The following is a 20,394-nucleotide window of genomic DNA, read 5'->3' as shown; positions in this document are numbered from 1 at the left end:
AAGTAGGTGACCGGTTCCCTTTAAGTGCATTAGGATGTGACCTCACTCTGCTATGCTCTGCATTGAACTGCTCCAGTGCCCTTCCCCTCAGCACAAAAGCTGTAGAAGGCTTCTGGTTGGATACAACAGCATTATGAATTTATGAAGGGTATCAATTTGCAGCATTATAAGAAAAGAATATCCAGAGATCTTATCGATCTTTATTTACTACAAATACCTTGTCCGGAACGGATGTTGTAGATTGCACATTTGCTCTATGGATATCACAATTACAAGATTGCTGATCTAATAGGGTGTAGGGATCAAAGGCTTTGAATTTACAATGCGAACCAGACATTTTGTATATTCATTAAATTATGGAAAACACAATTATTATCCTTTTTAATTCAGGTTTTACTTTTCAATCAGTGAAATGAATCCATGAAAAATTCCATCAGCGTCAAATGCTTTGCATCAGGAACAGATGTCTGAAAGACCTGGGGGGATGGGTGCCTAGATGTGCCCTAACTATCCATAGCTGTGATTCCCAGTCGCTGTCCATCCTAAATCCCTGTAGGAAACTACCTAGGAGCTTATTGTATCCTGATTTATTAATGAATTTATTGTGTAACTGCACTCATTAGGCGCCCTCTAGAGGCCACTGCTGCTGTAGAAGCTAATGGCCCAGATTTGGCAAAAATAGTGCAGTCTGTACTATGTGCAGTTTGCCTGTGTAGTGTGCAGAGTGCAGCAGATTCATGCAATGTGTTGCACGTTCTTCATGAATCTGGAGCCCCCTCCACTGCCCGGACAGAGCGCACCAACTTTTTTTTGGTGTACCTATAACATAGGGTGTGCAATACAATTCTGTCGGACACTACATGGTAAATGTGGTGCACAGTCCGACTGAGCACCAAAACGTCCCTTTATGTGCAAATGTTTGTGTCGCGTATGCAGCCATGACACAAGTGTGTCTCGGACACTTTATAAATCCGTGTGCAAGTAGCTTGTACAGAAAAGAATGTGCAAAGTCGAGCAGAAAACTGGCGCAGGGGCTTTCATAAATCTGGGCCATTGTGTTCTACCATTAAAATCAAGCATGATAAAGCAGGGGCACACGGGTGTTACCACAGCCCCTCCATGCTGTAGCTCCACATGCTGTCATACTGTGCAGGAGCACTTGCCCCTCCCACTGTGGGCTGTAACTTCTTTTGCCGCAGTGAGATTACATCAGGCAGAAGGAGGGAACAGTACTTGGAGTGCCGGGGTGAGGGTTAGACAGTGTAACAGCTTTGAATGCTGCAACACGGAGGGGCTCTGGTAGTGTCCAGAGCAATCCAGCACAATTTTAAAAGTTGATTTAAGAAGGAAGGAGGCCATGGATAACAAATATAAGAAGATTACCAAAGTCCCAGTGTCTGGATCTATGAGTAAGTGTCCCTGGTTTATTGTGCTGGATTTTAATGGTAGATTTCCTTTCGGTGCCGGGGATTTGGACTTCAGTATTAAAAAAAAAAACCATCAGCACATACAGAAAATAGATGCTGCATCCACTCATTGTAGTTCACTTCATCTACAGACTGAAGGAGCTCACATACCTTCTATAGCCGCTAAGCACTTTATCTCCTGGCCCTCTTACGCGTATATGTGCATGCTTGGCTGAGCATCCGCGTGTTGTGACGCAGAAAAGGACGTTTCCAGACATTTCATACAGTGGCTTAATGCGAGGCCAGGGGGCTCCTTGATTTTGCTCTATTGAGGGCCCCCCAGTTTACAGTAAGCCTGGAGACCAGAAAACACTGGCGTACCGTGAATAGTAGAACCACCACCCAGGTTTTCTGGTCTCCAGGCTGATTGTAAACTGGGGGACCCTCAATAGAGCAAAATCAAGGACCAGGAAACAAGTGGTCATCAACAGGCTCCCACTTTAGTGGGTGCATAGCCACAAGTATCTAGGGTGTAAGTCTTCTGTTCTGGGTCTCTATACTGGAGTGGTATTACTGCTTCACTCTCTTCTAACACTGTAAATCCTGATTACAGGTTCCCTTTAAGGGGCCTCTACACCGTCAATAGCTGCTAGCTAAACACTCAGCTGTCAGCTATTTCTCCTGATGTCCCCATAGAGGTGCACACTATGCTTAGCCGAGAAAGTGCATTTAACAGGGAGAGGACAGCAAGACACGGCCACACATGTATGATGGCTCCTTCTCCTGGTATTAGAAATCATGGACCACAATTTGCCTTTGATGTCACCAGATTTGACCCCATTAATTTACCAGACGCCTCAGGTACGGAATGAAATGTCCTAGAATTCCCTCTGTTATGTGAAATCACGCCCCTACTTTATATGAAAAATGTCATGTGAAAACGAACAGAGAAGAGTCATATTTGCCTGAGATGAGTCGCGTCTAGAGGCTGCAGGGGAAAGTCACTTCAGATGCCCCAATCTTTGGTTCTATATTATCTAGAAACAAGGTACTTGTGTCCATATTAAAGATCAGAACTTCTTCTTTCTGCCTGCAACTCTGGTTCTGTAGCTCACAGAAGCACATGCCGCATGCGATCGGAAAGTTGAGATTCTTTTCTTTAACATGAGCAACAAACGCATGTTTGTAGGTTCTGCAGAATCAAAGAATGGGGTGTCTGAAGTGACACTCAAGCTTAAGTATTGAAATTTGACTCATCTCTGGCAGAAAAATGACTTTTCTCTGCTCATTTTCACATGGCTTCAGAGGATTTTTGTTATAATTAAACAGGTGAGATCTCACATTAAAAAGGGAATTCTAGAACAGTCCATACCCTACTTGAGGCGGCTAGTAGTTTAATGGGGTAAAATCTGGTCCTTGCCCTGATATCCTCTGTAGGGGAAGATTCAGGAGGCCCCCAGAACCCCTAAAATTAAGGATTTTGAACATTTCTAAATTCATTATTGGTTACAAAAATGCTGCATTGTTTAATATGTGTGTGTGTGTGTGTATATATATAAAATATATATCATTATTTTTATTTAATAAAATATTTCCTCATTTTGTAATTCGCTACTTTTCTTAGATTTCATGGATGATGATGATGATGAGGACGACTCATTGTTGCCTGGTGTTTCACCAAAGAAAAACATCAGAGAGGAGATGAGTGATGCCGTGTCGCCTGCCCCTATGCTTCCTCAGCTCTCTAACATCCATTCTAATGATTCCCTACAGTCTCTACCTATGATAAATGACAGCACCAGGTCTTCCCTCAGATCTCTCCTGTGGGCACCAAGGGAAAGCCCACCTGCTCATCGAGGAAGCAGAAAGCGACTAATGCCTCTGCTTGCTGGGCAGGGAATTGACGATGATCCAGAACCAGCAGAAGGGAAATCAGCTCCGAGAACTAAAGAAGGAGAATTTATTGATCGTAGGACAAAGGGAACCATTTCAAAGAGTAAATCCAGAGGCCGAGAAAGGTCAGAGACTCTGAGGCGAGGCTACAAATCCGAGGTGAGAAGTAAACCGGGGAAATTAGAAGAAGAAAATGTAGAGATGAGGCCTAGTAAAGAAAGCAGGGTAGAGGCCACCACAAAGGTAGAGAATGTAAAACAAAACTCAAAGACCTCTAATAAACAAGAATCGGATAAAGTGTATGTGACACGACTCCTCTCTGGGGTTAGAAGGTCTCGAGGTCAAGTCTTCCCTGGGATGTTATTGCCAAAACCTAAACCGCAAAGGACCTCTAGAGTTCAAGAGCACCATCATATCCCTACAACTCCTAAAGTTACGGGAAGAAGATCTAAACCCTGGACTCCGCCTGATACCTCAGAACTAGGACTATTCAGTTGGGAAGGCCAAACTGAAGTCCCGGGAATACCCCTCCCTACCTCGCCTAGTCTTCCTGGTGGCCCACCCTCACTCATCTTGTCTTCAGAAGCCCCAGCAGAAGAATTGCAGGACTACAGCTATGAAGACGCCGAGCCTCGGCAGTCCTGGCCAGAGGATGCCATCAACTGGCAACGTACGTTTAGCGTAGGAAACGTAGACTTTGAAATGTTAAGGTCAGACTGGAATGATCTCCGCTGCAACGTGAGCGGTAACCTGCAGCTTTCTGAAGCCGAAACCGTGGATGTGGTGGCCCAGTACATGGAAAAACTCAATGAGAAGAATGGAGGGTGAGAGACGTGTTACCTATGAATTTATTCAGGCTGTCGTGCACCATTGCCTTATTTTTCACTACTTGCCATCTTTTCATCCCTCTTTTTTTTTTTTTTTTTAGCGTGTACACCTTACTTCGTATAATCAATGTGGAGAAGCGTCGTGACTCTGCAAGGGGCAACAGATACCTCATAGAGCTGGAGCTGGAGGAGCGAGGGCGTAAAAGAGTGAGACTGTCAGAATACGTGTACCTGCTTCTGCACCGAGGTGCTGGCGGTGACAGTGATGAGAGCCCACCCGCAGAACCACCCGAAGTCTCCCCTAGTCCTTCCATCTACACTAAACCAATTTTGTGCCGACCGGTCAGTGTGAGCTGGAATCCCCGTGCCACGGTGCACTTTGTAGTGCCTGGTGAGTTCTCACTTCCTCAACGTGTTATCAAAGTATTCTTCTTCTGCTATTTTCATTTCATAATCTTGTCTATTAGTCAGGGTAAACTTAGATTAGACCACCAGATGCTTGTCACAGTCTGGGCTGTCACATGGAATTTTAGGGTCAAAGCAATGTCACGCACATTAGGAAGTTAGTCAGTGACTACAGGACTTGATGACATACAGTTACAAGTGGAATCCAGCAACTTAAAGGTGACGATCTGCTCCATTGAATATAGAACTGTATGTTGTGCAGCTAAAAATATGGTTGCAGTTGCTCTGCAGTGGTTGTGGTGCCTCCGCAGTGGCCAATGGTTGCGGTGCCTCCATCGGCTGCTGTGCTTTGCTGTGTACTAATGAAGGATCTGAGTCTCAGATTCAGATCCCAACCCTGACGCAGATGACATGATGATCAGTGAAAGGATATGGTATAATTGATTATTTGTTACCGAATATTTGGAACTCGATCACCCTTTACAGACAGCTTTAAAGAACTAAAGAAAATGCACAGCAACGTCTGATCTTTACACTGCCAAAATGTTGGTGGCTGAAAAATATGTAAAAGGTTTTGGCACACAATTTTGCATCCCAAGCTTTACCCATTTTCATAATTGTCATTCTCCCCCATGGGCCAAGTATTAAATAGTATCTGAAACAATTATTACGTGTGGTCAGTATGCTTCTATAGCCTTTTCATTGGATCTGCCCTGGTAGAGTTTTTTTTTTTTTTTTTTTTAATGGTTCACTAGGAAAATTTTAGAAATTATTTGTTTCAAGATGTAGTGAAGAACCACCTCAATGTTACTTTATTCTGAAATCTTTAGTAGGAATAACCAAAACAACACAACATAGAAGTCTAAGGACAGTTGTTCCAGGATTGTTGGTATATGAGGAATACAACAGACTGATGTCTCCTACTCTAGATCATGCTGTATAAGGCTGTAATGTCAGATTAAACGCACACTGGCTGATGTTTACGACTGTTTGGAAGGAATGAGTTTGATCATACAGTCAGTAGGGAGACGCAGGTTATAGGGACAATCCCCAAAGAATCCCAGGGAACAGACTTAAGAGGGGAGATACATCTTATAAAACATCAAAATACAGTATACATTTACTGAAATACTGCCATCTAAGTGACTTGTGAAGTTTTTTTCAATTTGTTGCTTACACAACACCATATAAATGTCCAAACACGAAGTAGAGAGAATTAAATGTAAAGAATTAAAGAGCGAAGAAGGGAAAACAATGGACCGTATATAAAGCTCATCTTGGTTGTTGATATCTAGTGACTTACATCGAGGATCCAGGGGAGATTCTTAATCCACAGGATAACAATCCAAACCAATAATTTTGCCGAATTGTTCCCGATGCTTGAGATAGTTTCATGTTGTCATATCACTGGTACTCTTGAAGCATTGGATCATTGGTGTTGTGAGCACTGCAGCATTTAAAGGGGTTGTCCAGGTTACTTTATTTTAAATAACAGCGCCACACCTGACCATGGATAGTCTGTGCTACTGCAGCTAAGCCCCATTTACATGAATTTTTTTTAAAAAATGAGGTTAAAAAACATAACTGGTTTCTTGCACAAAGGAACAAAGCGGCCATGTTTTTTAACCTCCGGACAGCAAATAAATATTTTAGATGGTGTTATTGTACAGTATGTATTTTCCATTACTCTCTACCCCTCATTGATGCCACATTTTCTTCCTCCGCCTTACAGTTAAGAACCAGGCACGTTGGGTCCAGCAGCTGATCAATGATCTGGAGTATCTGTACCTCCAGACGCGAGATGACCAGTTCAGCCTCATACTAGTGGACTATGACAGCGAGGACATGGATGTAGAGCAGGCTTTGCGTCGTGCTAAACTGCCAAGGTATTTATCGTAGGTGGATGGTAAAATGGAATTTACTTTCAATCAGCTTTTTATTACAACATAATTCAAGAACGTTTTTATTTCAACTAACAAGTTATTGCTTTAGTCAGACTCTAAAGCTCCTTGCATGGCATTTGAGTGCGATGCGTCCAACTCGCAGCATTTGCTGGCTAGAACAACTGTCCCGAGCTCTGAGCAACCAGAACTAAACTCAGCATGTCCGCTCAGGTTGTCAGCATTTGGGCCGGATGTTCCAGCCAGTAGGGGCCTAATGCCTTGGATCTATATACATGATGTAAACACCCTATCACAGCCTATAAAACAGATTTCCTTGGTGTAATGGCTATGAACACCTTTGACATATAAATTATGATTTTACACATGTCAATGATTACCTTGAGTCTTTAGCTCTCATGTATTAGCACAGCTTCATTGCTGGGCTGAATACTCCTTCCGGAGATATTTCCCTTGTCTGATTTTCCAGCTATCCTCTCTCTCTCTGCACTCATACAGTTTGCTAATAACCCCCTGCTGACGGCCTAGTTATTGCTTTACTCTCTATCTATGCCCTTATATACAGCTTGCATTGCTTGATCTCCCGTCCCTGAAGACATGGATGCTTTCTCTCGTTCGACTCCCAGATCTTCTGTGGACAATGTCCTACCCTTCCCTGTATTGTAACGCCGGGAGGTGTGAGTGGTAGTGCAGAGATTAAGCACAGTGAGGAGTAGTTTTATGTCAAGCCTGTGTTAGAAGCAACAGAACAGCTTGCTATGTGAAGCGGTTTCACAGACAGCACAACAGCAAAACTTATATAGTGGCAGTGGGTTATGTACTTGCTGTGCCACCTAATGCTTTCAAGTACCTTATCTATGAGAACCTGTTGGTTTTCCCCTTGTTAACCTCAGCATAGGAATTCCGATAAGGTTACCGTGTACTAGGCATAGACCTAGGTGTAGGTGACAGCTGAGACAAGTGGGTCGAGAGATGCAGGTGAGAAGCACCAGGGGTAAGGCATGGAAGAGTCAGTGGCAAGCCAAACTTCAGGCAGTTCTATTGCAGTCATGAGAGAGGTCAAAAATAAAGTCTTGCATTCGCTCCTACTGAGAAGTCTTCAGCACTCAGCTTATCGTACTTGCGTGCACTCTTCTGCGAACCCGGAGTTCTGTGCACACTCAGTAGCTCCAACTTCGGAGCTGAGGCTGCGCAGCTGCAGGTGTGTGTGCTCTGCATACAAAGGGGGTCATTTACTAAGGGCCCGATTCGCGTTTTCCCGACGTGTTACCCGAATATTTCCGATTTGCGCCGATTGTACCTGAATTGCCCCGGGATTGTGGCGCACGCGATCGTATTGTGGCGCGCCGGCATGCGCGCGACGGAAATCGGGGGGGCGTGGCCGAACGAAAACCCGACGTATTCGGAAAAACCGCCGCATTTAAAAACCGAAAAAGTGTCGCTTGGGGAGCGCTTACCTTCACCTGGTCCGAGGTGGTGCATTCCGGCGCGATGAGATGACTTTCAGCGCAGCAGCGCCACCTGGTGGACGGCGGAGGAACTACCTTCTTAAATCCCGGCCGGACCCGAATCCAGAGCAGAGAACGCGCCGCAGGATCGCAAATGGACCGGGTAAGTAAATCTGCCCCATAGTCTATAGTCTATGAGCTACTGCACACGTTCAGAACTCCAGATTTGTAAACGAGTGCGGTCAGCTACAATGAGCTGCGGGCTGATGACTTCTTAGTAGAAGGGATCAAAAGACGTTTCTGGGGTGTGCAGTAGCCATAGCTCCCACTCCACGGCACGGCTACTACATTCCCCTGTAGCCTCTAAACAAAATTTGCAGATAAGTTAGATTATAGTTGTTAGGTAGATTTGTGATGGTATGTTTCCTTTAGGGCGCTTTCACACGATGCGTTGCGTCACGTTTTTTGATGCATTTTTGACGTATTACAAAGGCTTCAGCCATGATCACATGCTGAGGATGAATTGCATTTTATCAGATGCAGTTGTAACGCAATGTAACCTCAGCATGTCATCAAGGCTGATGCCTTTGTAATGCGTCAAAAACACATCAAAAAACGCAACGCATCATGTGAATGCGCCCTCAAAGAACAAGTTGGACAGCACAGCTGTATGTAGTCATGACTAGTCAGGACTGCAATGGCAGAACGACAGATAAGGAACAAGATTAAGAGATTTAGTTGTAGAACCAGCTAAGGTGAGGTATACAAGCAGAAATGAGGCAGAGAATTTAGCACCCTCATGTGTTGGGGACAGAATAGTAAAGGGTGTGCGCTGGCCCTTTAAATTGCAGTCTCTGAAGGATTATAATTGGAGCTCGGATGATGTGAATACAAAACATTAATATATTTTATGTTCGCTTTATTTTATTAGTGGCTGCACGCTGAATTTAATTTGCTCCTACTGGAGGATCCCAACCAATAACAATCATTTTTCTATTTTTTTTCTCTTTGTGTCTGAGCTTAGTCATAATGGCCCGGGCTGTACAGACGCTTTGCTGTTATTACGTGTGCAAATGTTTTGTGCGTTTTTTCCACTTTAAATTAGATGTGAATTATACAGGGGTGGGGGGGTGGGGCGTATTATTGTTTGCGTGCATCAATTCCTAAAAGCGCAGGAAATGAAGCTGGCAGTTCTTAGGCGTTTGTTATAGATATTATTTTCAGATGGTTTTGCAATCAATAGCAATGTAATTAGCTTTGTTTGCTTTAATGCATTTTTTATAATGTGGAAGCCAATAGCTGGCAGCAGATTTGCTTGCGCACCAGTTTCCATTACCGTTTCTCTTGCTTTATAAAGAAGGCTTTATAGGTGTGTGTTTTCTTTTTATAAAGTTAGCTGACACAGACACTATGTCCCACTATATACACTAACTCATTATCCACTGGATACAGATCGTGCACACTCAATGGGGCACATTTACTTACCCGGTCCAAGGAGTTCACAGAAAGGGCAGTGTCTGAACGCAATGCACAGCTGCTGCGATTTACTAAGATCGTGCGCCCGATTTCCTGCATGTGTCGCTTCCCCACTCAGGTCCGTTGGAGTTCACTTTCTTCTTCCTGGTGCATGTAAGTGCATTGGTTGTGACACAATTTGAATATTAAATCCCGCGCTCAGTTCGAATCAGTCGGATTGTCCAACGACCCGCCCCTCGTTTTTCTGCCACATGAAACCCAGCACCGTTGCAGCAAAATCCGATTGCGTGCGACACAATCCCCTTAGAAATAGCTGTCACAACGGCACAAATCCCGAAAATTTCCAAAATCCTTAGTAAATGAGCCCCATTGAGTCCACAATGCCAATAACTCAACTCTCACCCTTTTCACAACACAGAGGTAAGACCTCAGTGATGAGGAACCTATCTTCTAAGACCCCACTAACTCTGCTGAAGTTCCAGAGTTTGCTCAACCAGCGCCCCATTTACGTCTATGGGATAGACTTCATGTTATACTTGACTTTCTCCATCAATTGCATAAAAATTAGTGAGAAGTTGGAGACCCTAAAATTCATCTGTGGGACCCTCTCCCCGGGACATAGAACCTCATGCTGACTTTTCACATTGTGTATATTGATTATTTATAACTGGGATACTTTATTATTCCTTATTATAGACACATCAATAGCAGTGGATCGAGAAGAAACTTCACGGCTTCATCTACACCAATGTGTGAATTATAGGACACATCAGCAGCTGATACACAAAACTATATAATACACATGTTGCTGACAGTATAATTTATAATAAGGACTAAAGCATCCAAGCTATATACACCTTGAATGCAGTAAAGTTCCTTCCTGCTCCAGACAGTTGTCTTCCAGAGCTTCCTCTACACCAGGGGTCAGGAACCTTTTTGGCTGAGAGAGCCATGATCGCCACATAGTTTAAAATGTTATTCCATAAGAGCCGTACAATATGCACAAGCCCCCCAGTAAATAGGGTGTCACAAGTCCCCCTGCAATCTACTTCTCAGATCGCAGGCACAGCTGTGCCCCTCTCAGTGGCAGCGCCCCTTTCTGAGTTCACTCATCTTTCCACGTTGCTGCTACCCACTTCCCGGGTTCCTATAAAGACCGGCAGCTCCCAGCATTCCTCACCGGATCTTAGTGCTTCATGCCTATGAGGAAGCTTTCCAAAGTGTTTCCTTCCCAAGTGTTGACCTCCTGTTGTGACCCTGGACCTGTTTCTTATTCTGCTCCTTCACTGCCATCTCTGACCTCTTGCTCCGTCCCCAACCTTACATCGTTGCCGCCTGCCTTGATCGTCTGCCTGTTCATGACCACGAGAGTGCCTAGTGATCCTGTACCTTGACTTTGGCTGCCACCGTGAACAGTTCGCGCCTGTGGAGTACCAAGCTCCAGCAAGACCATCCTGCTGTGCGGCAGGCTCTGGTGAAGATCGGGTGCCACTTGGATTCCGGTCCCAGGTGTCTGCTTGCATCATAGTCCGCGGTAGTTCAGGGGGTTCACTACTCCAAATCCTGACACCCACCACATGCCTTCCAGTAGATAGGTAGTCCCTGCACATGCCCCCCAGTACGTAGGTAGCTACAGCACATGCTCCCAGTAAATAGGTAGCCACAGCACATGCCCCCAAGTAAATAGGCAGCCCCAGCACATGCTCCCCAGTAGTTAGGTAGCCACAGCACATGCCCCCAAGTAAATAGGTAGCCCCAGCACATGCTTCCCAGTATATAGGTAGCCCCAGCACATGCTTCCCAGTATATAGGTAGCCCCAGCACATGCTTCCCAGTATATAGGTAGCCCCAGCACATGCTTGCCAGTATATAGGTAGCCCCAGTACATGCCACCCAGTATATAGGTGGCCACAGCACACGCTCCCCAGTAGTTAGGTAGTCACAGCACATGCCCCCAAGTAAATAGGTAGCCCCAGCACATGCTTCCCAGTATATAGGTAGCCCCAGCACAATGAATATAAACTTACCAGCGCTCCCTCCAGCCAGCTCTTCATTGCTCCCATGCTCTTCTCTTTGACCCAGGCCTAGACTGTGGTGGCGATGGCACCTGGGTCTAACAAAGGACGTAGGCAGCGGTAACATCGCTGCCTGTGTCCAGTGATCAGTCTAAGACACGCAGCAGCCATCACTAGTTATTAAAGATCTGTCTGAGAGCCAGATGCAGCCAACAAAGGAGCCACATCTGGCTCCCGAGCAATAGGTTCCCTACCCCTACTCTACACCATTGGATAAATTATAAGAAACAGCCACATTGGCAGCTGAAAAATGAAACTGTAGAACTATATATGTTAATTCCAGTGCAATGTATAGCTTGGATACATTATTATACATACCAATACATACAGTTGTCTTCCAGAGCTTCCTCTACACCATTGGATGAATTAGTAGAAACCTCTGTATCGGCAGATGATGCCCAGAACTTTGTTACTGCCAGTATAAGTTATTCGTTATTATACACATCTCTACAGCGTTATAGTTCCCAGGATCCTTTACACTATTGTATGAATTATAAGAAATGTCCATATCAACAGATGATACCAAGAACTGTAGAATACACAAGTTACTGCCAGATGAAGTGTTAAAGGCAACCTGCTATTAAGTAATCACCTTTCCTGTGCTGCCTACATGCCACATTCACCTTAAAGGGGTTTCCCACATAGCAAGTTAGGCCCTATCCTGTGTATAGGGTGTAACTTTCTGATCAGTGGTGGTCTCAGTGATGGGATAATGAGAATTATAGGGTACGATGTACCCTCATCAGACACATCATCGCTCCCTGAAATAACCGGATAAGTGGGTCATGCATGACCAGGCTGCACCGTTTATCGCCATGGAGCGGACATAGATTGCAGAGACATTTTGCAACATGCAAAATGTGAAAAGTCTATAGTTGGGCAAAGTTTTGCTACTGATTACCAAGTTATCTCCTGTTGGTCACCCCCATTAAATGAGTTGTCAAGGAGTAGTAAGAAGAAGAAACTGCAGGACCTGTATAAGCACAGAATGTGGGACCTCCACCTTCCTGTAATTGATTTGTATATTGTGGATATGTGATCAGTTTCCAAATCTTTGACAACCCCTTTAATTCCACGTGGCCACGCACAGTGTATATTGTTCTGTACATGCAGTCCCTGGGTTACGTACAAGATAGGTTCTGTAAGTTTGTTCTTAAGTTGAATTTGTATGTAAGTCGGAACTGTATGTTTTAGAATTGTAACCCCATACAAATTTTTGGGTTTCTGTGACAATTGGATTTTAAAAATGTTGGATTGTCTTCAGAACCAGAATTAACAATAAATCTTCATTACAGACACACCAGATAACTGTTATAGCTGGTTATTGAAGCCTAAAGCTACAGTACAATAAATTACTAACATCAAGAGCTGCGTCTGTAACTAGGGGTCGTCTGTAAGTCGGGTGTTCTTAAGTAGAGGACCGCCTGTATATCTTTCCATCCTGTTGATGAACATTGCTTCACGCAGAAGGTTGAACAGAACCTGTGATATCTTGCATCCATGTCCTTCCTATATGACTAGAGACCATTTGTATCACTTGCCATGAATAGACCTCACCCTGACACTTTTTTCCCTTTCAGTTATCAGTATCTGAAGAGAAGCGGCAACTTTGAGAGGTCAGCAGGTCTGCAGGCAGGAGTTGATACTATACAGGTTAGAAATGACTGCGATTGAAGATGTAAATGGCTAAGGATCCCTTTAATGAAGATGGCGCTATTCATCATTGGTGTGTTTTCTGCAGGACAATCATAGCATTGTGTTCCTGTGCGACCTGCACATACACTTCCCTCTCTCAGTACTGGACAGTGTGAGGAAGCATTGCGTGGAGGGAAGGTTGGCTTTTGCACCTATTGTGATGAGACTGAGCTGTGGAAGCTCTCCACTGCAGCCTAGAGGTAGGTACCTGATCATTAAAGGTCTGATTTATTTTAAACACTGCAATACCCCTGTCCATTGTTTTGTCTGGTACTGCAAGGAAAGGGGGCGGACCTGCAATTCCACATATACCCTGCAGGCAGTGGTGGCACTGTTTTTGGAAAAAAAGCCGCCATGTTTTCCTTATCTTGCAAAACCATTTGGTAATTGCTGAACACAGCACTTGGTTATCACCGGCACTTGCTATCTATGGGGGCACTGGAGATAACCCAGCTTTGTGCTCAGCAATTTCCAACAATTCTATAACTTAAATGGATTGGCCACCTTTAATACATTTTAACAGGTTAAGTGGTGATCCTAATAGGGTAACCCATATTATACTTACCCTGTTCAAACTTCCTTGATGATGATCACTCCTGGCCAGCTTAGCTAGGGCTTTCTGCTCTCATGTCCTGCTAGATTCTCACAGATGAAGGGAGCCGTGTAGTCCTTTCTATCTGCACGCCCCCTGCATGCTTGAAGGGGTGTGCAAAGGGCAACCTCTCGCCCATCCAAACACTAATAGGAGAGTGAATATGATGAATGCACAGCACAGAAGCCAGCAGGACACAGGAAGACCCAAATTATGATGGCCATGGGGGAACATATGACCCACAGCATCAGGAGTCTCCTTGTGGCTCGAACTAAGGTTTAACAGGGTAAGTATAATATGGATGACCCAATTAAGATCATCCATTTACTTCCTGTTAAACTTCCCTAAAGCTGACCAACCCCTTTAAATAGTTGATAGAAGCCTCTGCCTGCTGATAAAAGATCACTCCTTATACACATACAGACCTTTTTGTACAAAAAACCTTTATCTTTTTATTCCTGTAGGCTACTGGGAAGTTAATGGCTTTGGTCTTTTTGGAATTTACAAGTCTGATTTTGACCGCATTGGTGGAATGAATACAGAGGAATTTAAGGATCGCTGGGGAGGAGAGGACTGGGAGCTGCTGGACAGGTAAAACCATTTAGTATACAGGGCATACATTGACTCGGTCATGCGTCTCTACTATATCTGGGACTGTCAGCACTGGTTACTTGTTGTCCAAGTCTTGGGGGGGACAGAGGAAGAATAACAGGGGAGAACAGTACATGTAGTATTCACAAACAATGGCGATTTTATAGAAATACTATTATTGACACTGTGAGGTCCATTCGCGATCCAGCTGCGCGTTCTCTGTGGTGGATTCGGGTCCGGCCGGCATTCACTAAGATAGTTCCTCCGACGTCCACCAGGTGGCGCTGCTGCGCTGAAGTTCCTCGAGGTCCCGCCGGAATGCACTGAAGTTCACCGGTCTATTCCTAGTGAAAGTGCATGCCAGCGCCGTCGCGTGCATGCCAGCGCCGATGCGCCACAATCCGATCGTGTGCGCCAAAATCCCGGGGCAATTCAGGGAAAATCGGCGCAAATCGGAAATATTCAGGTAACACATCGGGAAAACGCAAATCGGGCCCTTAGTAAATGACCCCCTGTAAGTTATCCTGCTGGTAGATAAGTTGTGTCTCCAAATAAATGACTCCTTGGAATGAAGCCATATCAACCGCTGCGGCAAATGAGGCCGGTACATCTACTAATGAACATAGGAAGACGTTAGCGGATGCCATAATACGCAGCGGAGAAGATCTAGCTTGTGAATTACTGGCAGGACGCCATCATTGTGTCAGAATTAATGCAAAATTTTACGCCACGACTTTTAAATCAGATGCTCTTTAGAAAAGCGTGACATGGGTGTAGTGTTAGGTCCATTGTCTACAATGTAATAGTTCAGTCCTGACAATTATAATCTATATTCCTGTAGCGCTAACACTAATGATAATGGGAAAGCAGGATTGTGCTATGAGATGTTCTTCCTAGAGCGCTCACGCCTTCCCCAAAAATCCTTGACATCATTTGGCATAAACAGCCTCCGTGGACCTGGCATTTTTATAGCTGGATGGTGAGAACATGTAAGCATCAGCGGCCCAGATCCTACTCGGCGTTTGTACATTTCTTACTTTGGCCGCCTCGGCTTCCTCGTAGCTGGTAATTCCTGGAAAGCACAACGTGTCTTTGCACTTGTGTTATTCCTTTTAGACGTCAACATCTTTTCTTTTATTCCTGTTGCTTCAAATCTTAGTCACGTTTCCATAGAAATGATAAAACCGTTTCTGTGTTCTGCTTCTGTGTTAAAGGTACATCAAAATGTAAAATATACATGATTGGGGGGAGAGAAAAACCCACGCACAACATTTTAGACATCTACATGTCATGTGTATGTATAGAAACCACAGAATTGGGGTGACTAAATCCCCCCCCCCAATATATATTTATTAGTTTGGGTAAAAATTTATGGAATCTATGAATTCCTCCTTCCTCATCTTTCCATCCACCACAACAGGTATCCAAAAGAGAGATGAGCTCCCTCCATTATTAGTTGTACTTTTGGCCCAGTCAGTTGTACATGTGAATGAACAAGGTGGGGGGGGGGGAGGCTAATTAAACTCTCACATATTGAAAGCGTTAGAGGGAACCTGTCACAAGATTTTAACCAAATAACTAACTTTTAGCCCCGTCAGTATGAAAGGTCCTTTCTAGATTTCCCGTAATTATGTGAAATCTCACCCATAAAGAAAAACCTCCTCCAATGAGCAGAGATGAGTCATATTTTTACCTGAGATGAGTCAATTTTTAGGGGCTCTTGTAAAGATGTTCTCCCTGCAGTCCCTATCTTTTGGTACCCAAAAACAGCAATTTTTAGAATTCCTCTGCGCTGTTACACTGCACCAGCAGTGAGCACATAGTGGGAGGGGAGAAGTGCTCCTCTAGAATATAATAGCATAATTTTGAAAGTTGATTTTAGAAGGAAGCCATGAATAAAAACTATAAGATAATTACAGCAATTATTGTTCCTGGATCTACGAGTAAGTGTCCCTGGTTTATCATGCTTCATTTAGATGGTAGAATCTCATCTTTCAGATCGGATAAGGCTTGTAGTTCTTTAAGATACAGAAGAAAAAATACAAGCAGTTTAAAAAAAAAATAGTGGGATTTGTCTTAACTGCTTCTATAGACTGTGGAGCCATAAACTTGATCTGATATGAAAAATGAATTTCTTTAATCTTTAATATGACATGAGCAGCATGTTTCTAGGTGCTGTAGAACAATAGATAGGGGCATCTGAAGTGACACTACCCCTGCAGCCTCTAAACTTGATTCATCTCAGGCGATTCATCTTGACTCTTCTGGGGTTTTTTTTCTCTGCTCTTTTTCACATTTTCACTTTGGAGGAGACTTTTATGTGAAATCACACTTTTTTTACCCATAAAAAGAGGGAATTCTAGACAGGACACATCATGCCCTACCTGGGGGCCTAGCACTATAATGGGGTGCAATTTGTTGGTTTCCTTTAAGTAAGATAATGAGAGATTCTTCAGAGCAGCGTGTTCTAGATCTTTTTATTTTCCATTACTTTCATTAGATATTTCCTTTTATAAAGTAATATAAGCATCTACTAATATGACTTCTTAAATTACTCTTCACACTAGAACATTAATCCTCCAGACACATGAAGTTAATAAATGGCTGCTTATTACAGCTCCAAGAAATGTAAAATATGAGGCTTTTTCAGACTAATTTGTTGGATCAGACACTGTGTCTTTGCAATTTATGGAAAGTTAATTTGATATTGGCAGAAAAACCTGCAAGTCTTTCCACCCTTTTACTAACTTGATTTTTTTGCCGATATATTAGGATTCCCTGTGATTTGTTCTGAATGCTCTGGGGAAGTGCGCAGTGAACACTTCTGTATTGTGAAATCAAGTGGTGGGTTTAAAGGGAACCTGTCGCCCCATTTTCAGATCTACAGCTAGTGACTGGTTCCCATAGAGCCTGTCTGCAGTCCATAGAGGTTGCCATTTATCTTATATTTCCTGGCTTTACAGGGGAGTGTCCTGGTGGGATGGCCACTCCCACCTACCCCTCATCATGTCCCATGCCTCAGCATGTCATGTGACCAGGGTGACATCATCCAAGGTACTGTTTACATCTGCAACGTCTACCCCATGTATGTATTAGATCAAATGAAATGACAGCTGCTTCCGTGGACGTCTGCTACTCCCCATCCTTCGTGGAGACATGTTGTCATTTCATGTGATCAGATGCATACATCCATGGGGTAGATGTTGCAAGTGTAACTGGACCTTATTGATGTCATCCTGGTCACATGATTTTAAGTGCCCAATGATTAAACCAAGCTCTCTCAATGTTCTACACAGCAGCATATTGTAGCACTTAGACCTGTCAATCAGGAACAAAGAGAGTGTAGTGCAAGCAAAATTTAATGTGCAGGACTCGCTTAGGGTTATTTGAGTCATCTCAGGCAAGTTGCATATAAGTTTACAAACTGATTTTAATAACATTGCAACCAGTGGAAGGGACCATTTAGGGATACGGACAATGCTTTTTAATCCATAGATTTTATTTTGGGTGGGTTAAAGGAAATGTTGCATATAATTAATGTGGAGCATGTTATAGAGCAGGTGGAGCTAAGCAGATTGTACATAGGGTCCTATCTGCAGGTGTTCTGTTAAAGACCAGGAGGAGCTGAACAGGTTATAGAGTAGGAGAAAAAAATGCAATATTATTTATTCATTTAAAATGATTAGGACTTTTAGTTGGTGACAAGATCCACCCTATGCTATTCTGATTTTAAAAAGGCCTTTGTCAACATTCTGATTGATTCAGCAGTTTATAATAGTTTATTTCACATTACCTGGCTCCCTGCCAGTAGTCCTCCAAATCATTGCCATGTCCATTGAACAGGTAGGGGAGGGAGGGGGATGGTATGGAGGAGAGGCGACACAGGCTAAAATGAGTTGTGACTTTCAGTTTTCACTTTTACCGACAGATTTATGACTGTTTAGACCTCTTTTTTGCCGCATGATTGTGGCGCGACATAGACCAACCTGAAAATGCTCTAACATCAATGGGAAAGGATAATAGTTCTTGTCATCTTTTCAGCCTGTGCGTCGTAATGTTTTCCAAAATGTATCAATCGTATGACTGTTGTTACATTCGTGCAATGGATACATTTTGGAAAACATTACGGCCCCATGATGCTGTAGCATTGCATCATTGGAGAGATGGACAGTCCATGCGCTGTCATCCTTCATACGTATTCATGTGTTATCACTTGTTACAGTTCTCCTCCCTCTATAATTCATGCAGGGTGCTCCAGAACGGGTTGGAGGTGGAGCGGCTACGTCTGAGGAACTTCTTCCACTACTATCACTCCAAGCGAGGCATGTGGAACACCCAGAGCCAGGAGAACGCTGCCAAGGACTGAATGGGCGCTGAGCACCTCCCGCTATGGAAACCTCCATCCTCTGGTTTGTGGCAAGCACAGAGGGGCCGCTTGTTCTGTCTGATAAACACGGTACTGCCAGAGTAACCGGCAGAGTCTGTCCTTGCACATTTCACCCGCTGCAGGCTACTCTGGTCCCGTTCTGAGAAGGCTGCGATACTCTGCAGGACATGAGCGAGGACAATAGGCATATAATATGTAGTGCATGAGCTGAGCTACTCGTCACAAAGTATTCTGCTGGATGAGTAATGGGAAACTGGCTCTCAGGGTCCTGCTGCCAAAAGCTTCTCGGTGTTTCTGCACTTGTATATTTGTCATTGGAGCGGTATTATACACCGGTAAGAACAGCAGTCCTGCTTGTTCAGTGCCCACACAAGTGCACTTGAATCAAATGGGCTCAAAGGCAAATTTCCCGCACTTAAACGACTCACCACCGGGTGGCGCTCATTGATTGCTTCACTTATTGAGTATAGTAAGTTATTACCAAGGGACCACTGACCACAAGGGGTCACTACATAGTTTTAAAAATCTGTTTTAAGGACATAAAAAAATCCGCAATAGAGTCACTACAAGCCATTGTATAACCAACGGTGCTACAATAGATTATTTTACACTGTCCTGCCTCTACCTCTCTCCCCAGAGTAAAAGACTTGGTTAGTAAAACCTTAAGCTCTTTGGAGAAAAAAAAAATATATATATATATACATATAATTTTAATCCCTAGGAATGAATTGGCGGATGATTTGTATCTCTTGGTTTGCACTTAGCGGCATTATTTATTACCAGGCCCTGTGCCAAATGTAAAGGTATATTAATATATTATCTGATATCTCCCCAGAATTTGGAGAGGTGCCCAGTAGCACTGAGTAAGCAATCCCCGAGTCCTCATCTTTATATAATATAGGATTTACACACCATACAATCTTCTCCCCGAAGGAGAAAGTACCAGAAAAGCTGCTGTTGTCCTCTCCTGCAGACATCCAGCCTCGCTCAGCGTTTACAATGATTTCTGTGAAATTACAATGTAGCAAGAGGTTTTTAGACGTTTTAAATATTTTATTTTCCTTTTTAAACTGAAATTAAAAAAAAAAACGTTTTCAGTTTGGCTTTTATCGTTGTCTCTTGGTGATTTTTATATGTTTCCCCATCTGCTGCTGGCTTCTTCCTAGCCTGAGATCCATCCTGATATATACTGTAGATCAGCGTTGCTTAGAAAATCTGCTTCTGCTGAAGTGGGCGGACACTTTCTGGTTGAGACATCAGCTAAGGGAACTGAGGCCAGAGCAGCTTCCCTCACTACCCATAATGCTGAGCTCTCCTCAAATGCACTACAGCCTGTCCTTGCTGTACAACACAGATGTGACCCTAACACTCACACATATACGCCTATACACAGAGATAGGCCTATAATCTAATACAACCTATTGACTTCTATACACACACAACCTGCTAAGATGCATGGATTAGCCAGGCTGTTTAGCAGATGCTGTAATTCTCCCCTTATCCCAGGACAAAGGGAGAGTACAGTAAACAATAGGAAAGCAGCTGCTGACATCCAGGAGGACAGCACAGACAGAGCACCACACAAAGAATCTAAAGAATCTTACTGCTGTGCTGATTCCCCCCCCCCCCCCTTTCTCTTCATTATCCCAAATGTAGCTTTTGGCAAAGCCTAGAGAGAAGGGGTTGGTGTGCAGAGCA

General features: G+C 43.8%; 1 protein-coding gene across 3 annotated transcripts in view; it reads left to right on the top strand.

The window, feature by feature from the left end:
* B4GALNT4 (beta-1,4-N-acetyl-galactosaminyltransferase 4) overlaps nt 1-19,803 on the top strand; it is a 47,099-nt gene extending 27,296 nt beyond the window's left edge. For all 3 annotated transcript variants that reach the window (XM_072118125.1, XM_072118124.1, XM_072118126.1), the window contains exons 15-21: nt 3,031-4,123; nt 4,228-4,517; nt 6,264-6,417; nt 13,012-13,084; nt 13,173-13,326; nt 14,183-14,309; nt 18,558-19,803. In XM_072118125.1, coding sequence (XP_071974226.1) covers nt 3,031-4,123; nt 4,228-4,517; nt 6,264-6,417; nt 13,012-13,084; nt 13,173-13,326; nt 14,183-14,309; nt 18,558-18,675 — 2,009 coding nt within the window. In that variant the 3' untranslated portion in view covers nt 18,676-19,803. The remainder of the gene's footprint in view (nt 1-3,030; nt 4,124-4,227; nt 4,518-6,263; nt 6,418-13,011; nt 13,085-13,172; nt 13,327-14,182; nt 14,310-18,557) is intronic.
* The last annotated feature ends 591 nt before the right edge of the window (nt 19,804-20,394 follow it).

The sequence above is a fragment of the Engystomops pustulosus genome, chromosome 7 (assembly GCF_040894005.1).
Source record: "Engystomops pustulosus chromosome 7, aEngPut4.maternal, whole genome shotgun sequence".
Lineage (NCBI taxonomy): Eukaryota > Metazoa > Chordata > Amphibia > Anura > Leptodactylidae > Engystomops > Engystomops pustulosus.
This window is presented reverse-complemented; position numbering and strand designations above follow the sequence as displayed.